The sequence below is a fragment of the Channa argus genome, chromosome 22 (genome assembly GCF_033026475.1).
Source record: "Channa argus isolate prfri chromosome 22, Channa argus male v1.0, whole genome shotgun sequence".
In the NCBI taxonomy this organism is placed as follows: Eukaryota; Metazoa; Chordata; class Actinopteri; order Anabantiformes; family Channidae; genus Channa; species Channa argus.
The window spans coordinates 6,898,402-6,924,837 of record NC_090218.1 but is presented as its reverse complement, the minus strand read 5'-3'; the positions used below and the strand labels follow the sequence as shown (position 1 = coordinate 6,924,837).

General features: G+C 38.8%; 3 protein-coding genes across 3 annotated transcripts; 1 reads left to right on the top strand and 2 right to left on the bottom strand.

The window, feature by feature from the left end:
* The first annotated feature begins 26 nt into the window (after nt 1-26).
* On the top strand, nt 27-6,298 carry asl (argininosuccinate lyase). The gene is made up of 16 exons (XM_067491891.1): nt 27-197; nt 438-632; nt 1,109-1,192; nt 1,874-1,930; nt 2,058-2,155; nt 2,259-2,336; nt 2,452-2,529; nt 2,612-2,664; nt 3,205-3,267; nt 3,381-3,495; nt 3,604-3,688; nt 4,018-4,077; nt 4,174-4,257; nt 5,262-5,342; nt 5,693-5,799; nt 5,913-6,298. The coding sequence occupies exons 1-16, from the start codon at nt 183-185 to the stop codon at nt 6,055-6,057; spliced, it is 1,398 nt and encodes a 465-aa protein (XP_067347992.1). The 5' UTR covers nt 27-182; the 3' UTR covers nt 6,058-6,298.
* A 122-nt stretch (nt 6,299-6,420) lies between these two features.
* On the bottom strand, nt 6,421-13,607 carry ca4c (carbonic anhydrase IV c). Its single transcript, XM_067491892.1, has 8 exons — nt 12,896-13,607; nt 11,725-11,772; nt 10,111-10,275; nt 9,628-9,773; nt 8,885-8,977; nt 8,702-8,768; nt 8,449-8,612; nt 6,421-7,827 (listed from the first exon to the last, which is right to left on the bottom strand). Exons 1-8 carry the CDS (start codon nt 12,948-12,950, stop codon nt 7,639-7,641), a joined length of 927 nt encoding a protein of 308 aa, XP_067347993.1. The 5' UTR covers nt 12,951-13,607; the 3' UTR covers nt 6,421-7,638.
* Nucleotides 13,608-14,589: 982 nt separating this feature from the next.
* aldh3a2b (aldehyde dehydrogenase 3 family, member A2b) lies at nt 14,590-25,542 on the bottom strand. The gene is made up of 11 exons (XM_067491890.1): nt 25,383-25,542; nt 23,546-23,708; nt 23,117-23,348; nt 20,572-20,657; nt 19,982-20,190; nt 19,775-19,892; nt 19,181-19,322; nt 18,847-19,013; nt 18,634-18,733; nt 16,834-17,072; nt 14,590-15,803 (listed from the first exon to the last, which is right to left on the bottom strand). The coding sequence occupies exons 2-11, from the start codon at nt 23,705-23,707 to the stop codon at nt 15,789-15,791; spliced, it is 1,470 nt and encodes a 489-aa protein (XP_067347991.1). The 5' UTR covers nt 23,708; nt 25,383-25,542; the 3' UTR covers nt 14,590-15,788.
* Nucleotides 25,543-26,436: the final 894 nt, after the last annotated feature.

Here is a 26,436-nt window from a genome sequence, read left to right as displayed (position 1 = left end):
GATTACGTACAACGTCAGGAGTCTTTTCTGGGATCTTCGGTACCAACGTTACTATATAAACTGCCTCCTTCGTGTTTCGTGATCACAAGCGCTGTTTTTCTTTTTGGTCTAGCCATTGGCATTTAACGGATCTTCATCTAAAATCATTTATCCGACAAGACAAACTCCCATCGTTGATAAATATGTCGAGTACAGAGGTGAGATTACCGCGCAGCTGTAGGAAGACAGAGCACAGGATCCACGTGTTGTTGTTTTAACACCCAGCTGGCCGCTAACAAAACAGTCAAACAAGGATCTTCTCTTCTCCTGTGTGAAGCTAGCGCTCTATATTGTATTAACCTTGCCATTCTGTGTTTCCGTTGCACCCATTTTTGCTACAGTTGTCTTTGCTAACCTTAATATTACACATTGTGCATTTTTCCCGTGGGTCTCACCAGGGAGGCAAACTTTGGGGAGGTCGTTTCGTGGGAAGCACCGATCCTATCATGGAAAAATTCAACGCATCTATCGCTTATGACCAGAGGATGTGGGATGCTGACATCCGAGGGAGCAAGGCTTATGTGAAAGCTCTAGAGAAGGCAAAACTGGTCACTACAGAGGAGATGCAACAGATTTTGCAGGGGATGGATCAGGTTAGTTATACACTAACCTAAAGTTACAACAGTCCAGACACTTGGCAGCTGTCTTAATATGAACTAACTGATTATACTTCTTTACACATGAAAAAGAATCTATTTTGCACGTGTGTGTGATGTTCTCTGCAATGAGTTGTAGTTGCTTGTTTATAGATGACAGCTGAAAATGTGCCATTGAGCAGAATTCCTTTGTGAGTGAATGGTGAACAATAGTGTCATCATGTGACAACTGCCAGCTGCCAAACCACTTGCACTTTCATAGTTTTCAGGACCCAATTTATCTTGATGTTTTTCTATGTTGCAAACAAGTCACAAAAGTTTTTTATTTGCTTAGGTCACAAATCTTGCATAAGTTACCAATTACCAGTTACCAGTTATCAATAGCTCAAATAGTGCAAAAAAATAATATAAATAGTGGTTTAAGTCATCAGATAAGTATTAAGTGAGGATGTGGCTTTATTTTCTTCTTCCAGATTTCTGACGAGTGGTCTAAAGGTGTTTTTGCGATTAAACCTGGAGATGAAGACATTCATACTGCCAATGAGCGCAGATTAAAGGTGTGGTAAAGCTAGTTTGTTCCTCATAACCCTGTTGACTGGAGTAAAAATTTATTTCACCATATTATGTTATGTAACAGTTCATAGTTTGTTTCGCTCATATTTTAATGGTAGTGTTTTGTGACATTGGACGTTAGTCAGGAGGCAGACCTTAAAGTGTTTTGTTAACGTGTGATTGTTGGTTAGCTAAATAAAAAAAAGAATTCAGTTTATTACAAGTGAGTTTTTATTTCTGAGTTGTTGTTTCTATTCATTACAGTAACAGTGTACTACTAATACATGGTACCATTATTTAGCTGCATTCTCAGATGACAGCAATCATCTTTGTGCCTTCAGTGTGACAATTGCCAATGAAAATGATTAAAAATATTGTAATATTACTTTAATAAATGGTGGCTATGCATTATCTGAAAATAAAATTACAATTGCATTTTAAATTTTCACTCATTGATGACGCCTTTGCTTCTGGTTTTTGTAGGGGATTTCTTGACAATAAATAAAAAAATATTTTTTTTTTTTTTTTTTTTTTTTTAGTGTAACATGACATGACATGGAGAACAATCTACCAGTAACTCAGATATTGGGCAAAATATTTTATCTTCCTTCAGCCTAGAGAGTCTGGTGATGGATGTAAAGATTGAAGACTATGTGCTGTAGTGCTTTCTTTCTCACTTTTTTCAGGAGCTGATTGGTGCACCTGCTGGGAAGCTGCACACTGGCAGGAGCAGAAATGACCAGGTTTGTCTGTATAAGATAAAAACTGTATAAACAGAATCAATATATGTATTTATGACATATATTTTTGTTTAGTTTTTTCAAAATGATGTGAAAATGTGTCATGAGACGTGTGGTTTTGGTTGGCCAGGTGGTGACGGACATGAGGCTTTGGCTGCGAGATGCAATCACAACCATCACCGAAAGTGCTTTACAGCTAATATCTACCATGGTGGAGCGGGCGGCAGCGTGAGATAAATGCACATTGGCACATGCAAACAAAATTTCCTACTTGTAACCGTGCTTTCATAAATTTGCCCTACGATGCTTTGTCACTCTTTCTGAACATCAGCGAAATTGATGTCCTGTTTCCTGGTTACACCCATATGCAGCGAGCACAGCCCATAAGATGGAGCCACTGGATTTTAAGGTGACCATTATAAAGCAAAGCCTACAGGGCAAGTTATTTACCTGAACATTAAAGGGTGTGGTGCTCATGTCAATCTTATGTTTCTTTCTCCACCTACTCGCTGGTCGTCCCCCAGTCATGCTATTGCTCTGAGCAGAGATGTGGAACGACTTTATGAGATTAAGAAAAGGGTTAATATTCTACCTCTTGGCAGGTCTGCAAGCATCACACACTCACTGTCTGACAATGATTTTCCTACAGAGACATTTTGTAAGATTCATTCTTTTTGTCGTCAGTGGTGCCATTGCAGGAACACCACTTGACATCGACAGGGAGCTACTGAGGAAAGGTCAGACCCCTTTGCAAAAAAAACTCCAGACTGTTACCATCTTGTCTGTCATGTTTTAAGAAATTATGCTATATTTATCTTTAATCTGAGGCCCCGCTTGGCTTTATGAGTCTTTGAAGTGATTAGAGCTCTGCAGATCTGTTGTTTTGGTTCCATTTCACTGCTCTCATGGGTTTGGTTTGGGCCCTCAAAAACAACTATTATCAACAAAAACACACTGCACCCTGCGCTAAATAGCAGACAGGCATGGTTAGCAATTAGCTTGTAAACATGGTGAATCATTTAATAGATCAGTCAGCTATTTCAGGACTAGGTAGAGACCAGAGCTAAATGAGAGTGAATGTTGGCATTATATTTGCTAGGTAGATGCAAATATGACTCCAGAAGAGTCCGAACATTGCTCCATGACTGCTGGTTGTATAAAATTGTGTACAAATATATCGGTCCTTTCACAATTTGATTCCCACTGATTCCAAGGGAGGAGAACAGTTTTGAAAAGATAAAAAGTTAAACACTATTTATCTTCGTCTGGCTCTGTAGAGTTAGCGTTTGACGGGATCAGTCTGAACAGTATGGATGCCACCGGCCAGAGAGATTTTGTTGGTATGTAAATGACAAACACCAGCTGTCATACATAAATGGGAAGAACGATCACGTGTTTTGTTTTTTTTTTCTTAGTTCTTAAAACTTTATTTGGTCTTCTCATGTTTCTTTAGTGGAGTTCTTGTTCTGGTCTTCTCTGTGTTTGACACATCTCAGTAAGATGGCTGAGGATCTGATGCTGTACAGTACAAAAGAGTTCTCATTTATCACACTCTCTGATGCCTACAGGTCAGTGTGTGTTTTTTTTTTCTGTCATTATAACAAAATGTAAAAGAAAAACTTGCATGGGTCTCTGGCCTGGTAACTAAACCTCCTATCATGTGGGTTTTTGTGTAGCACAGGCAGCAGTCTGATGCCCCAGAAGAAGAATGCTGACAGTCTTGAGCTGATCAGGAGTAAAGCAGGTCGAGTCCTTGGCACAGTAAGACCCCCCCACTAAAAGTTCACGTTAATCTGTTCATCTTTTTATTAGAGAGACCTGTTTCACAGCTAATGTTGTATCTTGGGAGCACACTGCCTTTTTGGTGAGATGAAAAATAAATATGGTTCTTTTAAATTTCTGTAAAACTAAGGGTATAATTACAGTAAACACTTCAACAACTAAAGACCACATTTTCCCTAAAGGCTGTAGCTTCAGAAGCATATCAGTACATCAGTACCCTCATGCTGTCTGTGCTTTGACAAACTTTATTTTTGTTCAACTTCTTGCAGTTTGTTCATCACATTCAATTTATTAATTCTGTATTTCAGTGTGCTGGGTTCATGATGACACTGAAGGGCCTGCCCAGCACGTACAACAAAGATCTGCAGGTATGAAACTGTGGCCTTGTGTGTTTTCTCTTCAGAGGAAGCATTTATTTCAGTATTATTTGTTTTACAGCTTTTGCTTATGCTCTTTGTCTTCAGGAGGACAAGGAGGCCATGTTTGACTGCTATGATACGGTTCATGCTGTGCTGCAGGTGACAACTGGAGTCATGTCAACTCTCAAGGTCAGATAATAATCATTGTTAATTTTGAAAAGAGAAAAAACATACACTGCTAGGTCTCAGGGACACAATATTTTCCCTCTTTGTCCTTATTCTGTACAGTAATTTTAACCTCTTTTAATTTGCTACACCAGAAAAAACTGAAAAATCTTTGGACTGTTTTATTTTCAGAGAACAAACTATATAAAAGCCAAGCACATATGTAAAGTAGTTAAGTGTGGATTTATGTGCATATTTACCAGTAAAACTCCTCTATGCCTGCACACACCCCTGAAGTTGCCTATATGCATCTGACTAAACTTGTATCTACAGTTAGAACAGTGTAAAAAAATTTTGAACCCTTTTTAGAGTTGGGTTTAATAGTTTGTACTGAAATGCCAAAAACAGTGAATCAAAGATTTTATTTTTCAAATAGTAGTCTTTTTTGGTCATTTTCTCATCAACTTAATATATAATGCTCATTCAATTAGCACAAATGTTTAATGTTAGAAATTAGCTAAAAGTAATTTTTAATCATTTATGAAGAGGGACATTTGTATATGTTATTATATTAACTTTAGGGTTAAGTTTGCATCCCCTTACATTAAAATTGCTTTGAAGACGATGCAAATCTATGTTCCACCTGTTTAAAACAGCAAAATCTTCAAAAGATGGGAACATTTTCAGTAAGTTGGGGTTTTGATTCAGTTAGCGTCTGGTTAAACAAGCCAAAGTTAGATGCAGAGCTTCTTTGAGGTTGTTGTAAATGTTTTCTCTCTGGTCTATACAGTAAATGTAATTGAAAGTTGAAAGTTGTTGCTAATGAAAGACAGAAGATGTCATAAAAAGTTATTATTTACCAGCCTTTTCCACCTTGTTGCCTAAAAAGGAAGTATCCCATTGTGTGGGCAAGTTCTGATGCCATTAAACTGTCACTCTCTTTTGAGGTTATGAAGGTTTAAACTGTGCTTTTTTTATTTTTTACAATCTGCTTTTTAGCTTTTATTGACATTTCACGGGTGTTTCAGGTCAACCAAAGTGTGATGGAAGCGGCCCTCAGTCCTGACATGTTGGCTACTGATCTGGCGTACTATCTCGTGAGGAAGGGGGTGAGTAGATCAAACTGCAGACACCATTTTATATTAGCATGTAGATACTGGGTAAGTTTCAAGACGTCATCACAAAGAAAATAAAAAGAAACATAAATTGGCATTTTTCAGCCTAATGGAACTCTGTGAATATAAGGAGCCGTGTCATCACGACGACATTTGTAATCCTGTAAGGGTTCAAGTAAATTCACTGTGTTTTACTGTTAACTTTGTGTTTTTGTTGTAAATCTAATAGCACATTTCATCATAGTTTTAATTTCCTAGAAGTTGATTATATGCAAAGAAGTGCATTAACATATGATATGTTTTTAGTATAGGCAATAGTTAAAATGTGTGTTTCTGTGTTGCAGGTGCCATTCAGAGAAGCCCATGGTATCTCTGGTAAAGCAGTGTTTACGGCTGAGTCTAAAAATATTGCCCTGAATCAACTCTCGGTAGAAGACCTGATTGCTATTAGGTGACTCTCTTTTTCTCTTTCCCACACCCCCAACTTAAAAACCTACAACAGTCACTCTCAGTTCTTTCTCCCTCTAGCCGTTTTTCACGATTTCTGACCCTTTGTCTCTTCAGCCCGTTGTTTGGGAGCGACGTCTCCTCAGTGTGGGACTACAGGAGCAGTGTGGAGCAGTATAGCGCCCCCGGAGGCACAGCCAAGAGCAGCGTCACTGGACAAGTGGAACACCTGAGGAACTGGCTCAAGACACAGGCACAGTGACCTCGACACAACTTCACCTTAAATCATCGAATCAGGTTTACTGATAAGTATGAAATGTCAGACTTAGGTCAAAATGACTTATTTATCAATTACAAACATGTTGCCTTTCAAACTAGTACTTACATTGAATATGTTACTTGGATAATGTGGATGTTTCAGTTCAGATCATGCACATATTGAATTATAAAAGACCAGTGTACAATAGGTCAAAAAAATAAAAAATAAAGAAATTGTATTCAAACTATGTTTTCAAAGCCTGTTCCATCACCGTTAAATCAGGTATTCAACAGGTATTTCCTGCGTCAATACACCCACTAAAAATTGTGCTGTTTAATGCCACAAAAAGCATTAAAGCCCTTACAGAAATGGCAAATTTGTTTTTATGGACAATGTTTAGAGAAAGGTTTCAGCAGAATAGAAGATGTTTTGGTCATTTATACAGAAACTATGAGTAAAGACAAACTAAAAAAAAACTTTATAAATTGCAGGTTCTACTAATAAGAAATTAACATGATCACTAAAAAGTAATTCTGTAGTTCTATTAAATTCATTAGTTTGTACTGTGTTTATAGTAAATCTAGTGGCACATTTCAACACAGATTTAATTTCATAAATGTTGATTATATACAATGCTGTGCATTAGGAACCTAAAAACTGCCACATCAGACAGTAAGAGAGAAGATTAATATCTGGCACTTATGTACATTTCAAACTCATTTAGTTTTTGTACAAATAAGTTTACAGTATTTTCTTTTGGGAAATGCTGTATGCTATTTCTATATTAAGTTTTCTGCTTTTCACTATAAATGTGTCACAGAAAAAAGTAGGTAAAATATAAAAAGAACTTTAGCTTGCATGTATGTAAAGAAAGAAATTCATCATACATCTGTCTTACTCAAAAGCAGATTTCAGTTATTGGGAAAGAAATATAAGGTTGCTGAGGTAAAGACTTACTAATTGCCCTACTTCTTAAATGCTGTAAGGTATTGAACCTCACATGGACGCTATCAGGAGGTAAGATTGGCAGATAAATTCCAAACTATGCATGAGTCAGTATCATTGTTGGATTGAAAGGCAGCTCTCTGAGGATCCTCTTTCTACTGTAAGTGCAGGGCTGTTTTGAGCTGAATGCTAATATTCAACATGGCCACATAATTACAACGATGATGCTAAGCTATAATTCTCACCAGGATTGACAAGTTAAGTAACTCTGTACGCACACTAACATTTACTATTTGGTAAATACTAGTAGCACTAGCAACAATACTATTTTTTCCCCTGTTTATTTGTCTGGTAAAAGTAATATTTTTACATGAATGCACAATGTGAGTAAATTGTAAGTGTGAATAAATTTACCCGATGAAGGTCACTTGACGTTGTTGGAAAAGTAGCAACAGCCAAAATAAAGTAACATTTACTTTTCACAAAAACATCTCACTGGCAGCAGTCATGATGAATTTAACAAGTCATAGTTGGTTTGATGAATGACCATAAATATTATAACCAGATTAGCTAGCAGACAGAAAAAAGTGGCCTTTACCCACAGTAGCTTTTCTCACTAAACTCAGGTGTTTTCATGTGTCACTGTATCAGAGCCACTGTCCAAAGCACAACTAAGAAAACGCCAAACCACAGGTGGATCGCTGTCGTCTGTGATGCACCTGCCCCGGAGAGGTACACCACTCTGCCATCCAGGGGCTGAGTAGGTCTAAAGATATCAGTCATAGGCTGTCCTGTCCAAAAGCGACACTGCTGACTTATTGCATCAAGCTGGAGTGTGCAGCAGAGAGGAAGTTTATACAGGAAAGAACATGAAAAAATTCAAAAGAAAATAAGAAATGCAGATCAAATCGTTTGAGTAGCACAAACACAACAAAGGATTTTTTTTCATTTCAATATAACATCTCTTTATGTTTCGTCTGAATTATCCAATTTAACTGCATAAATGAAAAGTTATCCGATAGCTTTAGTACAATTTATGTCCAAAGTCGAATCATATTTTTCATATTTGTTATGTACAGTAAGAAAATAAGTACTTAATGCAAAAAAAATGCTGCTGCTTTAAATGACTCAACATAAACAAGAATAATTAAACTGCAACTTTTTAAAGCCACTGCATGTTAAACCTCACAAATAGAAGGATCAATGTCGTGCTTAAGCTTAGTTTTTTGTTTTTCAAGATCTTTCTAGAGCTGTTTTTATATCCATTAACAAATTAATTTTGCTCTAGGATTGAGAAGTCTCTCCATTTTTTTTGTACATTTTACACAGAACAATCAATTTAGTCTACTTTTTTCTTCCTACACTGTCACTTTTCCAGTGTGGACACGTACCTGGCAACCTTGAAACCTGGAGATAGGACGCATAGGACAATTAAACCTATTTCCTCACCTGTCGACTGCTGATGGACAGGGTCTTTTGAAACAATGTCCAGGCAACTGCCTGTTCACATCCTGGGGTCGTCATGGAGCCAACATAGCGGTAGTAACTGTGGAGGTCCTTTGCAGATGGGATAATGTCACTAAGTCGAAAGTTTTTTATAACTGTGCTGCTGCCTTAACATAAATAGAAGAGAAGAGGAGGATGAAGAAGCATAGTAAGTGGTACAACCTGATTTTGTACATTTAAGTAACCAAACTTATACCATTGTTTTGTACTTTTCCCAAAGCAGCAATAACTGTGTCCAAATGAGGATGATCATCTGTTGTTTCCTGCGAGGGGGACATCGTCAACATTATAGCACAAGCCTAATTAGTCATTCTGTGATTGTGATTTAATTTTACTAAGAATGCACAGGTCTAAATATGAGTACATCTTGTGGTATTACCTCAAACAGGAAGGCGAGCAGAGCTATACCAGCCATGTCGTGTTCTGCCTCTGCTAGGGAGCTGTATGGCTCTTTAATATGAACTATGTGCAGCTGTGTGGTGAAAGGATAAGACAGGTTTTAAAGTTTACCTCCTATAATTTTCTGTTTTGTCACTACCATCTGATTTTAGCATTTTAGTATTCAGAATTTATGAATCAAGGACATGCTTGACACAGACTCAGTATTTCATACCATGTGGATTGATTTCGAGCCTCATTCTCGCTTGATTCCCAAAAGCATACTATAGGGACTGCAGATGAAAAATGGCCTTTTGGCCAACTCTGGTACATTTGCTGAAATGTTTATTAATGTACACAACAAAAATGCATTAGAGCTTGTTGTTACATTTTTACCAATATGCCGTAGAAAACAATATAAGTGCAGACTTTCTGCAAATAGCAATAAATGAAATGTTGCATCATGTTATAAAACTGCTGCACCAGCAGAGAGTGAAAGCAAATAATTTAACCATGATTGACAATTTTACAACCTTGACCTTTTAACTAATTTACCCCCCTCTTCCCGTCAGTCCTCTGGTCCAGCTCCTTCCAGTCCTTAACACACCACATATCCTCCTCCCCCTCCTCCTTACCCTCTACCCTTCCCTACAGTCCACCACTCTCAGATAGTTTTGACAATAAGTTGGTCTCACTAATAAGTGGATGGACAGAAAACTCTGTGCTGCTTTGTGATTAATGTACCTCTATGGGAAATCTCTCTCCGTCTATGGTGTGCTCTGACCCCGGCCTCCCTTTTCCTCCCCAGTGGAAGTGAAACTGTGCAGCTCTGTAGTGACCTGGCAGAGCTCCTCCAGTCAGGCGTACTGATAGCGGCAGGGCAAAGTGAGCTGCGGAGAAAAGATAATTATATTTTAACACAGATGTCAATGTTCTGGTGCGTTTTCACTGGAGAAAACCCTTTAGATTTTAGATCCTCTACCTGCATTTCTACTTAGGAATAAAGCAACAATGAAGTTCAAGCTTTATTGGCTATTTTATGCACAAATTATGTGAAATGTGAACTAAATTTGCTTAATCTTCCTGGGGCTCTGGTCCTGCACTGGAAGCACAAATTACAATATGCTGGAGGAACGTTTCCCCTGGGAAAGTCCCTGGACATTAGGAAATTAAAGTTCCTGGAACTTGAAATGGAGTATAGACATACTAAAGCAGGTTCTTCATTACCAGAGTGTCCTTTGTTTTCCACGGTAATGTTGATTGTGTCGGTGTGACCGAAGAAGTCGAAAGGTGGCAGGGCGCTGTTGACATGCACTTTGCTGGTGACAATGTTAATTGGTGACTGGCGTAATCCTCCACAGCTGGGAAACTGAGCTGCCCAGTGGCTGGGGTCTGAACAACACAAACAGCAGCATCAGCAACATCATCACATTTTCAGCTTCACTGACTCCACAGTCTCAGAGTGTTACCTTTCAGATGCATGTGAGAGAACAGGTCAGCTGGTGGGTTAAAATCACTTTAGTCTCCGTGTTTGTGGGCAGCAGAGTGGCCTTTCTGTGTCCTAGAAATTAAACTTCTTAACTGCTTTAAATACATTGTGCTGGCAACATCCCTGCCGGATGGATTATGTTTAGAGGCACCTTGTTAAAATGAATTAGGTGCTACATTAATTAATAGCAGCAGTCACCTTTAGGATTATTGGGGCTAGATTTTTTTTTTCCCTTATTTTTTGAATGCTATCCCACCGTGTGATTTTACACTTGAAATTCAGTTAACTCATCATGTATTGTGCTGTGGCTCCGGAGGTGTTTTCTAGAATCTGGAAAATAACAACCCTCATGTCCTCAAGGCATCTGAAATTGGGCCTCAAACCTAAAAACTTTCACAGCAACTGTTTCACACTGGGGTGACTGGAGTTCCAGTTGGTAAGGCAGTCATCCACGGACCACAGGGTCAGTGCTTCGATCCCCGGTCCCAGCTACGGGCAAGACACTGAACCCCAAGTTGCTCCTGGTAGGTCAGGTGAGCACCTTGCATGGCAGCCAACGCCATCGGAGTGTGAGTGTTTGTCTGAATGGGAATCAACATTGTAAAGTGCTTTGGACCAAAGCGCTATGTAAGTGGCCATTTAGTATCTACCAATAATCCTACAAACATGTGGTGTTTTTAGAGGAGCAGCCATTTAGAGAGCTGCTTTTAAAATTACCATTCAGAATTAAAAGATCATTAGGGTAAAAATCTAAACTTGAAAAATGTATTATAGTTTTATTATACACTCACTGGCCACTTTATTAGGTACACCTGTACAATCCAATGCGGCAGCTCTGCCATGAACTCTTCTTTACAATTTCTCCGTTTTTAAATTGAAACTGTCAGAATGGGAAGAGGTGGTTCTTTCTAACGTTTTTAAATAGGGCGGCCAAACCTTTATGACCACCTCTTCTTATAATGCGCTCCAGTACAACTTCACCGCCCACTATGATCTCAGTAAACAGAAAGAAGAATTATCGCCTTTCTTTGTAGGTTTATCATCACTAGGGAGACCTTCACATAACACTATTAATACATTCATATTGATCATAGATGCATCACAAATATCTCCTTGCCGTCAAAGCAGTCTTGCAGTCTCACACTGTAATGAATTAATGAAACCTTTATATTCAAATAGAGTCAATTGCTTGTTTTAAATTTAGGTGGAAAGGGAGGTCTGTGTTGAATGCAGTTTTAAAACTATTAATACAGTGCAGATCAATGTTTTACTTACAGCAGCTTTGATGCTTTCTTCTCTCAATAATGGATTTGTCTTGTTAAATACTTGGGAGGCTTTCTGTCTGCTCTTACCTCTGCATGTGTCATCACAGGAGTACTGGCTCTGGTAACACCACAGAGCTAGAGAGAAAGCACAGCACTCAAATCAGACACATAGAGGACTTTAGATTTTCTCTACTGTGTTGAACAAGTTGGCTTTGTGCAGTTAACAGATGAATATTAGCGGCTCTCACGTCACGCTGTGTTAGCCACAGTGTCTCTTCTCAATCAGCAGTTTTCCCTGTGTCCTAATGTGTTTTTGCTCTGTGGCTGAACTTTGAGAGGTCAGAGCTGACACACACATTATTCAGAATAACTGAATTCTCGCATTCCTAACTGCAATTTACTTTTTTGTGATTGTGCTTAAGTAAACAAATCATGTCCAATGACAAAATTATGATGTGTTACAGTCACAGAATACCCTTAGTAACTTCCTGACCCGTCAGGGTGCTGAACGTTAACTAGAAGTTACACAAACACCAAAAATAATGGGAGAAAGCACTTTCCACACTTGTATGGTTCAAATAAAACCACTGCAACCGGCTTTAATTTTAGTATGTTTATATTCAGATATCACTCACCTATGGCAGCCAAAGGCTGAATGTCCAACAAATGTCAGAAAATATTGTAATGGATTATTTTATGGTTTTTAGTGTGGAGTTTGTTGACACTGCTTTAAATCTGTACAATGAACAAAATGATATACTGTCATCTTGAAAGACAAGACAGCAACAAAACAAACTTCTTTTTTATCTAAATTATTCATTTACACCTGCACTAAGTGTGTGAACAAATTATCTATCATTTGGGCAAAAGATAAAAGCAAAATTGCTCAACATTTAACACTCCCAGATTCCCCATTGAGGGAATTCACTGCTGTCTTTGTTTATTGAGACATTTATTGAGAAAATAAACAGCAGATTTATGGAAAATGGTAATTCTCACTGATTGCACTTTGCAATCAACCCAAAGTCTTCTGCTTTATTTAAATCATCCACAATATGAAAAAATAGCAAATATGAATTTACATAGAAAATGCTGCAAAAATGTGAACAGCTTTGTAGTTCTTCAGGTTAAAAGCTAAAAGATCAGCACCGTGCATGCAGGATGTACAGAAAAGTGAATAATTTTTTAGACAGTTTGAACTGCCTTAGTCTCTGTGTGTATGTGTCTGTATGTGTCTCTGTGTGTGTGTATGTCCTACCTGTGGACTGAGAGAGAAGAGAAAGCAGAGTCAGGAGGTAGAGATAAAAATCCATGATCAGGAACAGAACAGACAACAGCTGTCTTCACATACTGACTCTGAGCAGCATTGGAGGGTGGGAGGAAAACAGTCACAAGACTTTGACAAAAGGTGCATGCGTGTGTGTAGCTCTTAGCATAAGAAAGAGAGAAAAAAGTGACACTAAGCAAATATTATAAGGTGTGTGTGAATGAGGAAAGCAAAACCTGATACTGTGCTCTCTCAGGCAATTACTCGCTTCCTAATTCCACTTGGTAAAGGGGTGGACTAGCAAGCAAGAAAAGCTGTGTTCGTCTTTGCCTGGGGCAAGAAGAGTGGATCCCATTTTATGACAAATTCACACAGAAAAGCCACACAATCAGCAAGAGTTCACCGAAGATGTAGATCATCGGTGAATGAAGATTCAATGTATGTGTGCTGTATGTTGTTTTCTAGCATGGGCATTTTTGGCAATCAGCATTTTCATCTGTTAGATTAACAACTGTAATTTGAAATAAAAGTTGAATCTTAAATCCTTGTCAGTAAACCCATCCATTTGGTTATCTGTCACCGCTTGTCCTATTTTAGTAGCTGGGGGCTGGAGCCTATCCCAGCTTTAATCGTGCGAGAGGAAGGGCACACCGGTCAGTCTATCTCAGGGCCACAGACAGACAACCTGAACTCAGATGAGGTGGCAGTGTTTCCTGATTTGTTCACATATTGTATGGTTGTGTTTTTGCATTGTAGAGTTTTGACTTGTATTTGCAGAGAAGGACTGTGTTCACTGACACTGGTCTCCCTGAGTGAGTTTTAGCAGCAATACCACCTGAAGGCAAAAAGATCACGACCATTAAATATTGATTTTCAGATTTTGTGGTTTTAATATTATGACCCATACATTATAAAGTCCCCCATATCTTCACTCTAAATAATGAACTATGTTTGCATTACATGATGGTTTTGTGGTGAAACCAGGAAATAATTTCAATTTTAGTGACAAAAATAAGATTCATATTATAATATAGGATTAATATTATATGTTATGATTTCAAAGTAGAGCTAATTTAAACCATAGTCATACAACTGAAGTATTTCTGAAAAATGTCATTGTGGCATTGATATGAGCCAGTCGTATTATTGCAGTTTTGTTTGGAGTAGAAAAGTATTTGTGTTTCCACTGAGAGATGTGTCTCTGTTGGATGTCAGGTTGTGACTAATTGATTTCTGCTGGAACTTTAATATAACTTTGATGTTTTGATTTTTTATGTCATCTTAGAAGCAAGGAGTAAATGTAAATGTAGTACACACCTCATGTTCATGAGTACCACGAAATAATACAAAATTCAACTTGGATTTCACTTTATGAGTGTTTCGGACTTCAGGTAGTCACTGACTGCAAAGGATTTGGAACCAAGTATTGCAGTATTACTGACAATTATTATTATATGAGTTTCTCTAAACATGTGAGTCCCAACATAATTATCAGTTTATATGGTTTATCAAATGTTTTTAAACCAAACCCTTACGTTAAAGTTGGCAGTTTGCTCTTGATAAAGTGATAAAAATGGTCATTGTGCAAATACTAACTTATACAAAATATACTAATGCTAATAAAATATGTAATGCTGCACTGTAAGAATAAATCATTAAAATTGAAAAATCACATCATAAACTAATTCATGTAGAAATATCTTTATTTCAATATCAGTTTAAATTTGTATGTCAACCAACTGGTAATTACACACCCCTTTTTAGAGTGATAAAAACAAAACATTTCAAAACTACTGATATTTAAAAATCATTGAACAGTTTGCTGAAATGTCTTAAGCGAGTGTTTTCTTCCAGGCATTTGGTGTTTCACAAAAATGAAATAAAAATGTCCTTCATATGATCGTGTTTGATGCTGAAGGGCTGTCAGTGTAAATATCAGGCAAAGCCTTGCAATCAAACACTTAAGTGTGAGAGGTAAAATGAACATGTGGTCTTGTATGCCATCAGTGGAGAGACAACACAAAAACAAATCTACACTGGGCAGAAAACATCAAGTACTTCATTTAGTTAATTAGTATTTCATCATTACATTGGAAAGGACTCAGAATGTATTGTAGGAATTCTCTACACAATAAAAACAACAAAAGAATTACAGATTAATAAGTTTTTCTTCCCGTTTCTAGTCTAGTGTGGTTCATTGAGAACTGACTGTGCTGTTAGTACAACACACTGCGAGCGCCGTTCATTATCAGAGTAAAGTGAAAAACGCCTGACATCATATCATAAACGTATACAGTAAAGTATATTGTGCTACTTGATTTAAATTCACAGATTGTAAAGTCTCAGCTTTTTTGTGAAAAAACAGTGTATGACCTGCACATTTTATCTAACAGGATGACGTGGAACTTAGTAGAGCTGAAAATTAACATAAGAGCCTTACATGGGAATAAATAATCAACAACCCCTTCGAAGTGCCCTGAAAGCCTGATGGTTAAGGCACACACCAAATACCCGCAGCATCCTGGAATTAAATCTGGCTCAGGACCTTCGATGCATGTCATACACCCACCCTTTCCTCTATCCCCCCCCCCCCCTTCCCTCGAAAGAAACTACCCGAAAAACAATCACATTCATGGAAAATTAAAATTAGATGCTCTCTACAGTCACCTAAGAGACATTTCTGACACAGTTATTGAAATGTAAAAGGCATTAAGGCAAAATCCCAAGTGTTTCCTGTATTAGAGTTGTCCCTGCAGTTGCTGATCTGAGTTATGCAGAATGTTGTTGGTATAACTTAGTGAAAGTCACACGGCTATTGTCTTCTCTCTATTTCTAACAGCCATGGAAACAACAGATGTGTTGTCTGGAAAAAAGCAGGATGTCTTCAAGGGAGATAATTCTAAAAAACAAAAAACACAAAGACAAATGTTCTGGTTAGAGACCTGTCACTTACTCAGTTTACAGCCTTTACAGTTTTTCTCAGTCACTTCACTAGCGCTGCTGCTTCACACCCGGTTCAAGTCAAAATGTATTATTCTGATTCTCGTTGAATAGTCTTACCTCTCAAAGCATCAAGGCATTAGTTTCTTGCAGAAATCAATTCAAGCAATTTAAAGCATGTTGAATAGTGTTAATAGTTGAATAGTGAATAGTGTAATTTGTCATGCTTCTCATGAATCTTCAGTTGACAAGCAACAGACAACATTGAAAATGTTACTTATGTATTATATGAATCATTTTCATTTTTTAGGTAATGTGTTCATCAACGTGAAGCTAAATTAAACTATATACTGTCCTGCTCTCCGTTAATTTTGGCCAGGCATCAAAATGTCTAGTAATACATTATTTATTGAATTTGCAAATTTGCTGACTTCAGCTGGTCAGATGTAGTGGGGGCAAAAAGTACATTGTAAAAATGTATAAAGTATCATAGCATGGCTAATATTTTAACAGTACGCTACAATAGCACCTTAAGCATGAAAATCAATCTACTCTGCTCACCCAGTCCATCCTCTCCCTGCTCTAATATGCTCTTCTACCATCTGCCACGCTCCTCCATGCTCCCTCCATTTTTTATTGGTTAGACGCGTGAGTCTTGATCAAACCTTTTTCTGAATGAATATCTCTGCACTGTGCAGAGAAGTCACAGAAGGTGTTGACAGCACTTCTCCACAATATGTTCAGTTTTGGAACATATGTGTACAAAAAAGTATTTAAATAAGTTACATCTTGTAGCTTTAAAGGCAGTACTTGAGTTATTTGGTTCTTTGTGGTCTGTTTAAGGACTGAAACTAAATGTGTAGACTTTGTCAATGCCTCCACTCAGTCTCTTCACCAAAAAACATGTCTGGGCTATTGTGACTTTACTCAGTTGTTTGACCTTCACTTTGCAGAATTTGCAGAATTTGCAGGCTCTCTCCATATCTCACCTGTAGCACAATGGCAGCCACAACAGCCAGGGTGGCTAAAAGCGCCATCCGGCCCAGCCAGCCCAGGTCTGCGGTCTTCAGGAGTAGGAAGCGAGCCCAGCCCAGTTTCTTGAGCGTGTGAGGTGGGTACCGCATGCTGTTCACCCCCTCCATTTTCAGCTTTTTGATAAGACAACCACGCAGGTGGCTCAGCTGGTCAAAACTAAACTTGCCGTGGTAGCAACCCATACCACTGTTTCCTGTACATGAAATACAAAAAAATTGTTTGATTAATTAGCTTTTATTTGATGGAAGTTACAGGTATATATAGTAACTTCTACCTAGTTACTAGATAGAGGTTAATCATTACGCTATGTCAGGGTTTCTTTAAACAAACCAGTAAGATGGAGGCTTCAAAGAGCTCAATTACCAAAGCATGATGAATAAACCCTGAAATTTCAACAGACCCAATGGTTATTAATTAAGATTGGCCAAAATAAATAAATATCGGACTTAAAAAGTATTTATTCATTGCAAATTTGTCATTACTGATACACTATGTACATGTTTATTATTTACTGGGCTTTAGAACAATAAGTCTGGTCTTTGTTTGTGTGTGTGTGGGCGCGCACAGTGACGTGCAGCATTTTTTTAAAGTTTATTTAAGCAGGTTCATTTAAAAAAATATTACTATTGCTTTATTTACCAGGTAGAGTCAATTCAAATGAGACTTTTTATAAGGAAACCTGTTCAAGGCCCAACAGTAAGTTTCTAATTGTATTTCAAAGAATAGAAAAAAAAGAAAAGAGAGAATATAAACAAACTGATATTCACCATAATGTTCACATGTTGTCAGGATCTTGTTGCGCTTCCTGTCCCTGGACTTTTATTTTCTGGCCCCTTCTCCTTACTTCCTGTCCCTGGTTCTGTTCACCCAGCTTTACCCTCGTTGTCCCTCATTGTTTGCACCTGTTCCACCCTCTATTTAAGTTCAGTCTTCCCTTCACTCCGCTGCCAGAGCCTCGTCATTGTTAATGTGGTCTCTGCCATTGTGGTCACTGTCTTCATCGTGGTCATCATTTATTACCTTCACCAACCCCTCAGGCTCTGGACTCTAGGTAAAAGCTGATAGTGTATTTTATGGACTCTTGCATTCGGGACTTTTGTTTCTCCTGGACTTTTGTTTTTGGGACCCTGTGCAGCTTTCCCCTTTGGTCTGAGTTTTGGTGATGTGCCTGCTTGCTGTTTTGTTTTTCCGTGTCTTGTTAGTTTAGTTTTCTGTCTGTTAGTTTCCTTAGACTTCCTCGTTGTGTTCCTGTGTAGTGATTTTTGTTTGTCTGTCCCTTTTTTATTTATCTGGTTTTCCTCTGGTTATCAGTTTTCCTTAGTCCCCCTCCGTGTACTTACCTGTTATTAGAGTTTATGTTTATCCGAGTCTTATTTGTTTCCTGAGCCTGTTGTCCTAAGTTACCTTCTTACTATCTGTTAAGTTAATCCCTCTCATGTTCTGGTCCCTTTGGTTAGTCTGAGTTTTCTTTGTTCTGTAGCCGGTTCCTAGTATCCTCCTAGGATAGTCTCCTAGGAGCGACTTCTGTTTACTATTTACATCCTTCAATAAAGCCCCTCGTTATTTGCAATCCCTCTTACAGTCTCTTCACTTGGGTCCTCCCTTAACCTAAACGTGACACATGTGGCTTTTGATACACTAGAAATCCCCTCATTGGATGAAGGGGGGGGGGCTCACATCTGTACCAACTGAAGTAGTAAAAGCAGTACTTTTTAGTACTATTTCTGTGAGGAGGCACCACTGTGTGTACTCACCCACTCCTCCAAAAGGCAGAGAACTGACAGAATAGTGCACGAGACAGTCATTGACCAGCAGTCCTCCACTGGATGTTTCATCTCTCATTCTCTCTATCACCTTTTGAGGGAAGAGAAAAAAAAAAATCACACTGTAGCCACGAGTCTGAATCTAGGTACTGTTCCCTCAGAGGTCTGTATCTGTCATATACTGAGCTGTCTATTGTTGCATACCTTGTCATCTGATGTGAAGACATAAAGGGCCAGAGGTTTCTCTCCCTTGTTGATAAACTTGATGGCTTCATCCAGGCTGGTGATCGGCAAGATGGGAAGCACAGGCCCAAATATCTCCTCCTGCATCACCTTCGCCTCTGGCCTCACGTCACGAAGGATTGTGGGGGCTAAATGCAACATAGAAATGCCACTTGTTCAAATGCATGTTTTTCTAATTTACTGTTGGAAGGAAAAACATAAAAGAAATCCTATTAAATGCTTTTGAGACACCTAAATCACGTACTTGGATAGGAACATACGCATTCATTTTCATATTGGTGGTGGTCAGTGTTACCTATGTAGCAGTGGGACTCATCATAGTCTCCTCCTACAGCTACTGTGCTATCTTCCAACATGGCCGTTATCCTCTTCAAGTGGTGTTGGTTGATGATGCATCCGTAGTCGGGGCAGGTCTTTGGGTCATCTGTGTAGAACTCCTGACAGAAGAAAGCAAACTCATAACTACAGAGTTTTTATAAACAGAACTAAATTAGCATTACCAAATTTCTAATATTGCAGGTCAATCCTATGTATCAGTGATTTTGGGGACCGGCGACAATGAATCTCTTAGACAGGAACACCCACAATTTACAATTGAATAGATGGGTAGTTACACTCGTGTTTGAATGCTATTCGCAATGGGGCGATTGTGGCTCAGGAAATATAGCAGCTGTCTACCACTCCCAGGTTTGCCGGTTGAGTTCTTGGCTTCATGCATCGAAGTGTTCTTGATCAAGAAACTGAACCACAAGTCAATTGCTCTCTGTAGGTCATGTCAAGTGCACAGCAGCTCCCCCATCGGTGTGTGAATGAAAAGTAGTGCACAAAACCTGGGTACTGATAAGGTAGAATTGTGCTATGTAATTTTAAACCATTTAGTCTTTAGTACCTTAATGGACTTCTTGATTTCTTCAATGACCCGGTCTTGGATGCTCGGGTCACAAAGGATGTAGTCTGGGGCGATGCAGGTCTGACCACAGTTACTGTATTTTCCCCAGGTGATACGTCTATATAGAAGTTGAAGCATGAACAAAAGGGTGTCCGGTAGGAACAGCTACAGCAGAAGAAACAAATGAGAAACAAAGACTCTTCTAACCTGCAGGCTATGCTTATGTCACAGTTCTTGTCAATGTAGCAGGGGCTCTTTCCGCCCAGCTCCAGGGTGACGGGAGTCAGGTGTTTGGCGGCAGCGTCCATGATCAGTCTGCCCACCCTGCTGTTGCCCGTGTAGAAGATATGATCGAAGCGCTGTCGCAGCAGCTCCTGGGTCTCCGGCACTCCTCCGGTTACTACAGGGTAAAGCTCCTGAGGTTGAAACAAATGTTTAGGTAGCATAAAGCTGCGTGCAATCTCTGCGGAAAAAAATGTGCCAAATGTCTTTGTGACATTTGACGTAAGTCCTGTGATGTACATTTTATTACAATTAAACACTTCACAGCCTTTGTATGCCTTGGTGCCCATATAAAGTAAAGCTGTATAGTTTTTATGTTTTCTCTAACCAAAGTCATAATGGATGAGTGACGAGTTAAATTTCCACCCTGTCCGACCACTGTCTCTTTGTCTGTCTTGGTTTTGTCTTCTGAAGAAACAATAATATTCTTAAATTGACTGAATATTACCAGTGTCTTAATTCACTTTAATGAATGCTGTCACATGCTGTGCTGATTTTATGGGACCTGTCCTTACTTTGTCAATGTAAAGTGGCAGCAGCTCCTCCATGACCTTTGCAGTGTGAACGCAGACCTCAGAGGGTTTGACTACAGCAGCATTACCTGGACAGGTAAAGACAGAATGACACAGTGAACAAAGAGGAAAATATTGATATGTATACAAATAGGGCTTTTCTTTTTTGTGTTTTTATGTTTCTGTTAAAGGTAAAGTTTAGAATGGTGGCTTGCTGTCAATTACTATTTGAGATATATATATATGGCTGCATATATTTAATCGTCTGTTAATACTTAAACATAAATGTGGTTCTTAATGCATGAAGAGTTCGGGATAGTACTGGAGCCCACCGAAACAAAATGAAATCCAACTTGAAATGCACATTTTCTTACAGTATACATCTAAACAGGTAATGTTACATATATCATGCTTGTATTTGTATGAGGGATCATCTCTGAGAAATCAATTTCTCAATATTATGGCAACTAAAGTCACCTTTAATAAACGCTATACTAAGTTCAAGCCTTTATGTATGTCATGAGCCACTTGTGGTCAGCAGATGGCGCACGACATACACTTTCTGGATGAGAAACTCTGTTTGTGTTAAAGGTTATCATCCAGCTTTAAATAAAAACTACGCCCTACTGTCTTCTACTTACTTATAAGTCATTTAGGATAAAAGTCTCTGCTAAATGACTTATTGTTGTTCATTTTAAAAAAAAATTTTTTTATTTTGTATTTATCCTGCATCTGCCACTAAATGAAACAAAAATTCTTGCAACCTTCTCGTCAGACTCAGATTCATGTAAGATCTGACAACACTGGAGCAAATGATAAAGTCCAAGCTGGGCAAACATGTACTACATAGGCTGTAGCCAGGCAGGATTAATTTAGTTATCGTTCATTAGCTCAGACAAAACAGGCTTTATTCAAATGAAACACAAATGAACGACCTACCTGCAGTAGATCTTTTCGTACTAATTTGTAAAACTATGCATAAGCAGTTACAAACAAAAGATTCTAGCAAACAAATAATCAGACAAAACACTGTTAAAATACTGCTGTGTCATGCTAAACAGTTGCAAGTTGCATCCCCACTGGGGTTTGCATCACAAAGTGACCAGAGCTGAGCCAGGTGTGATGGAAAGCAACGTAAGTATACATTTAATGCTTATATGTTTAGTTTAGTTTAGTTGTACTCATGGAATTTGCTCATTATGCTTGTGCAGGATGTTTTAAGGGACACTTGGTTTGATATATATGTTTTTGACCTGAGGAGTGCCTGTAAACGTAAACACGGTCAGCTATATGGTTATATACGGTTATATACTGCTATACTGCCGACAGGTTACACCAAGTTCCTATGTGCTTAACACATGTTGTAAAAGTTACCATTAAAGGAGAGAGCTGGCGGTAGCAGCCTGGGGGGTAAAGAGTATTCTGCCCAGCAACAGGAGGATATAAATTCATGTTTGACGTGGTAGAACTGCACTGGACTGGCTTGAGAGTCTGTTGGTGCACTTCTCTCTTGCAAGAACATAAAATCCTTCAAGATGTCCCGGATGTGGAGGTTTCTTTAGTGATTACACTCGAGGTGTCTGCTACCAGTAATTGTCGATTTTGCCACGACACCAGGACACTTAATCCAGGGCCTTTACACAAGCACACTAGTGGAGCCATTCAAATGTAGCCTTTGAGGAAGAACATTAATTATTCATGAGGTCACTCATTATTTGGAGCTTAGTGAATCAGTGCAAGTTTACCCTTGTCCTCTGAGCTGTCGCCAACATGCACTCACAGAGACACACCAAATACATAATCAATTGCATCTGATAATAAGAAACATGCAACCGAACGTTTTTATGCCTAATCTGTTGCTTATCTTATTGGCTCTAGTCACTGATGTTTGCAGTATCGAGACGCCTTTGACCCACTGCAACGACTGACACTGAATGTAGAAGGTTGGGCAATTCTGGGATAAAAGGGAACTGGAGTGGTTACAGTCACAAGACAAATAAACTAAGCAGGACTGAAAAAGAAAATTCATGTGCATGTTGTCCTCCACAAATGAAACAGAGGTTTAGCGGTATCTGCATGTTTTAAGTAAGTATACTTAAAGTATACTAGTTATTATACTAACACATCCCATGTTTATCCATCATTATGTCCATCACCGGGGATGTGGGAAAGAAGAACTTAATGGGTGCCATGTTTGGTATCCAGTTTTCATAATATATCCATGCTCCCACCCTCTAAAGGACATCGTGTCTGCCCTGAGCAGCAGAAACCCAATTGAAGGTTTACTTCAATACTTATTCTGTAAAATAGCCTCTTGTGCTACTTTGGGTTATTATGAAAATGGTGCAGGGCACAAATCTTTCCTCACAGTTTCAAAAGTCAGCTGAGATATTGTGCATGATACATTCCTCCTCAAAGTTCATCACCGAGGAATTTGACAGTGAAATAAGATAAAAATGTGAACGATGACCTTGTTACATCACATGCTGCCCTTTCACACATTCACCACAACTCGCACACAGACACACACACACACACACTGTAGTACCAGCAGCAATAGCTCCGATGAGTGGCTGGATGGTGACTGCCCAGGGGTAGTTCCAGGCCCCGATGATCAGCACCACTCCCAGTGGCTCTGGCTTGATGTACACGGTGTCTGAGAGCGTCAGCAAGTTCTTCTCCACGGGCCGAGGAGCCGCCCACTCCTTCAGCTTCCTGATGGTCAGGCTGATCTCACTCTCCAGACCCAGAGTCTCATACAGTTGGGTCCCCACCTCACTCTGGGAATGAAGACAATGACACTGTGTTTTTTTTTTTTGTCTTTTTTCAACATACAACAAACACTCTAAGAGCTAAATGATTGCAGATAATTTGCACAAGCTAAGAAGTTGGGACTCATAACTGTGTCCAAAAACAGATCCTGACTCTCAAGCTTGCTTAAGGCCAGTTATCGACTCGATTTGGACTCGCCACCTACCTTATTGAGATCTTTCTTTATTGCATCAGCGATCACCTTCTGTCTTTCTGTGAATAAGCGCTGTAGGTTCTTCAGCTGGCGAATCCTGTGCTCTAAAGGTTTGGACCTGCCTGTTTCAAAGGCTTTTCTGGCACGAGCCACTGCCTGCTGCTCCCGAGACATCCTGGAGTCAAAATAAGAACTTTTCAGTCTGCGAGTATCACCAAATTCATTAATAGAAAGACTGGCGGTTGTTTCTCTCTAGTAAACTGCACACTTGTTTAACTAGTTAATAAGCAATAAGCCATAAACTGTATTTTGGTTCACTTTAAATACATTTAAACTGAACCAGAGCTGAAACAATTGGCTGTTTTTATCATTTTAATAGTCAGTAATGTAGGTAGTTTTCATTTTTCAAGCATATTGAAAAATGTGCCAATTTTTCTGTCCCAACTTTTTTTGGCACTCTTGCATATTTTTTGATAGTGTACAAACTAACAAGTAATAAAAAAATTAATCAATAATAGAGATGACCGTTGGGAAGAGATGAAAGGTTATGACAATTTAGACAAAACAGCAAAAAGTGATTAAAAGAAAAGGATATGATTTAAAGAAAAAACAATAAATGTTTTTGGAGAGCTAATCTGGCCCAAGGACTAACCAGAATTAATTAAACACATTCATTACACAGCTATAATACTGATGACTGTACTTAAGTAGTTTATTGAAATGTTTATTCTTTACCATAGTATTTCATACTTTCACTCCACTACATTTATTTGACTCTGAACAGTTAAAGAAAACTCAGTATAACCATAAGACTCTATTAATGCAATAATATCATATTCACTGATATGAAATGAGCCCTTCTGCATAAACCGCGCTTTTAAATTTGGAATTTCAAGCACTTTTTGAGAGGCTTTTCTTGAACTAATAGAATAGAATGCAGGACTTCTACTTGTAACAGAGCATGTCTGTTATGTAATAATGACATTTTTACTTAAGTAAGGGTTCTGGATTGATCTTCAGCTGCTGGTCCTGTTCATCCAGATACCACCAAAACCGATTTACCATATTCACTGATATAGTAGTATGTGATTTAAGTTATTTAGTACAATTATAGTACATTTAATTGGGTGTTGCAACTGTCACTGGTGCCTGTAGCAAACAATATTATCCTCATGTCTTTATCCTATGTAAATAATGTTATTGAGTGCGCAAGGTGTTGCAGCTCTCTCCGCCCTACTGTCTGATGGTTATTTTAATAAAGCAGAACGTCTGTTCAGAACAGTTACATAAAAGCAGTTGCACAGTGTTTAAAGCCCAGGTCACCCGATAACCTCTGTACAGTGACGCAATTCTAACCACCCATTGTACCGCTGCAGGGGTTGTAGAAACGGAAACAAACAGGGGCTTCTGGCTCCACTTCAACTTCCATCAATGTGCACGGAAATAACGAAGCAACCGGTAACGACCAACACGTAACGTTATTATTAGACAAACGCGTTCTGTTTATTATTACAAACGGTCGCTGTAATAATAAAGAGAATATCCACAAGCGACCAGTGGAACTAATGTGTCAGAGTTAAAAAAAACACAACAAACCGAGAGCGCTCTCATTTGTCTCCACTGGTGCTCAGAGGTGGACCTTTATTATGTTGTATCTACCGTGACATTCTCCAATTATCTGCCTATTGTCGGGCTTTATTCCTCATCGGTGTAAAAGCTCTCTGGAAATGACCGGTTCGTGTAGCCACCTTGCCAGTTGCCACAGTTTCGTCCGTGTCTCTGTTTGTATGCAGTCGTGTCTAAAACAACGCGGGGAAACACTGCGCAGTCGGTTTTCTCATATTCGTACCTGGATAATTCTAGCTGAAGGTAACTTCTGAAAATCCTTCTGAATCTTGAGGGTGAGATCTTGTATAGCCCGCAGCCGAGGAGCTGGATTATTACAGCGGTGTGGACGCTCGGCTTTCCGTCCCCGTTAGGTTCCACCCCATTTGGGGCAGGACCAAACTCACTTCTGCGCCTTGTGGTGATGAATGGATTATCTATCCAGCCGGACGGAGCCCCAGAGGCTCCCGAGAGGGCAGAATCTACTCCCCCTCCCCTCCAAGAATAAACAGCCACTCCACCATCATCACCATCTATATTAATAATAATACATTTCTTACACTCTTTGCTGTTACAAAATTGCTGCAAAAACCCAATGTTAATTTAAAGAAAATGCAATGAACTTTCACCAATATACAGCCAAAATTGGTTCCATAGACAGATTACTCAACGGGCCCATCAGCACTTTAAATCGGAACATGCCTCACTTTTACCAAACAAACTTGAGAAACAAATTTAAGCTAAGTTGCTAATCCATTAAATATTAGAGTAAACTTCCTTTAAATTTCAAAGTAATATGAAGTAAGTAGGTGTACTTCTAAACCATAAATTACCATAATATATTCTTATAAGTCAAATTACTTAGATATAAAAAGTTAATTGACTTTACTAGAAAATTGGAAACCCACTGCTACAAACATTTATGTGAACACTCTACTCAAAATAGACAGTTTTCCCACTCTCACACTGTTCAAGCTGTTCATCAAACTACAAGAACAGTCAGTCAGTCAGTAAAAACTAGTAATCTGCCTGTAAATATAACATAAAGATCATCAGCTTTTGGCTTGTCCCTTCAGGGGTCGCCACAGCAGAACGTGTTCGGCATGTTTGTTTGGCATGAGTTTTTTTTTTCTTACTCCAGATGCCCTTTTCTGCCGCAACCCTCCCATGAGTGAATCAGCCAATCTGCTGACCATGTGTTGCTGTGGGTATGTTCCAAGTGAAAGCGTAATGAATTGAAGTTAGTTTATGTGTCAGTAAAGCCAATGATCTCCTCACAGTTGTTAAGTAACAAAGAA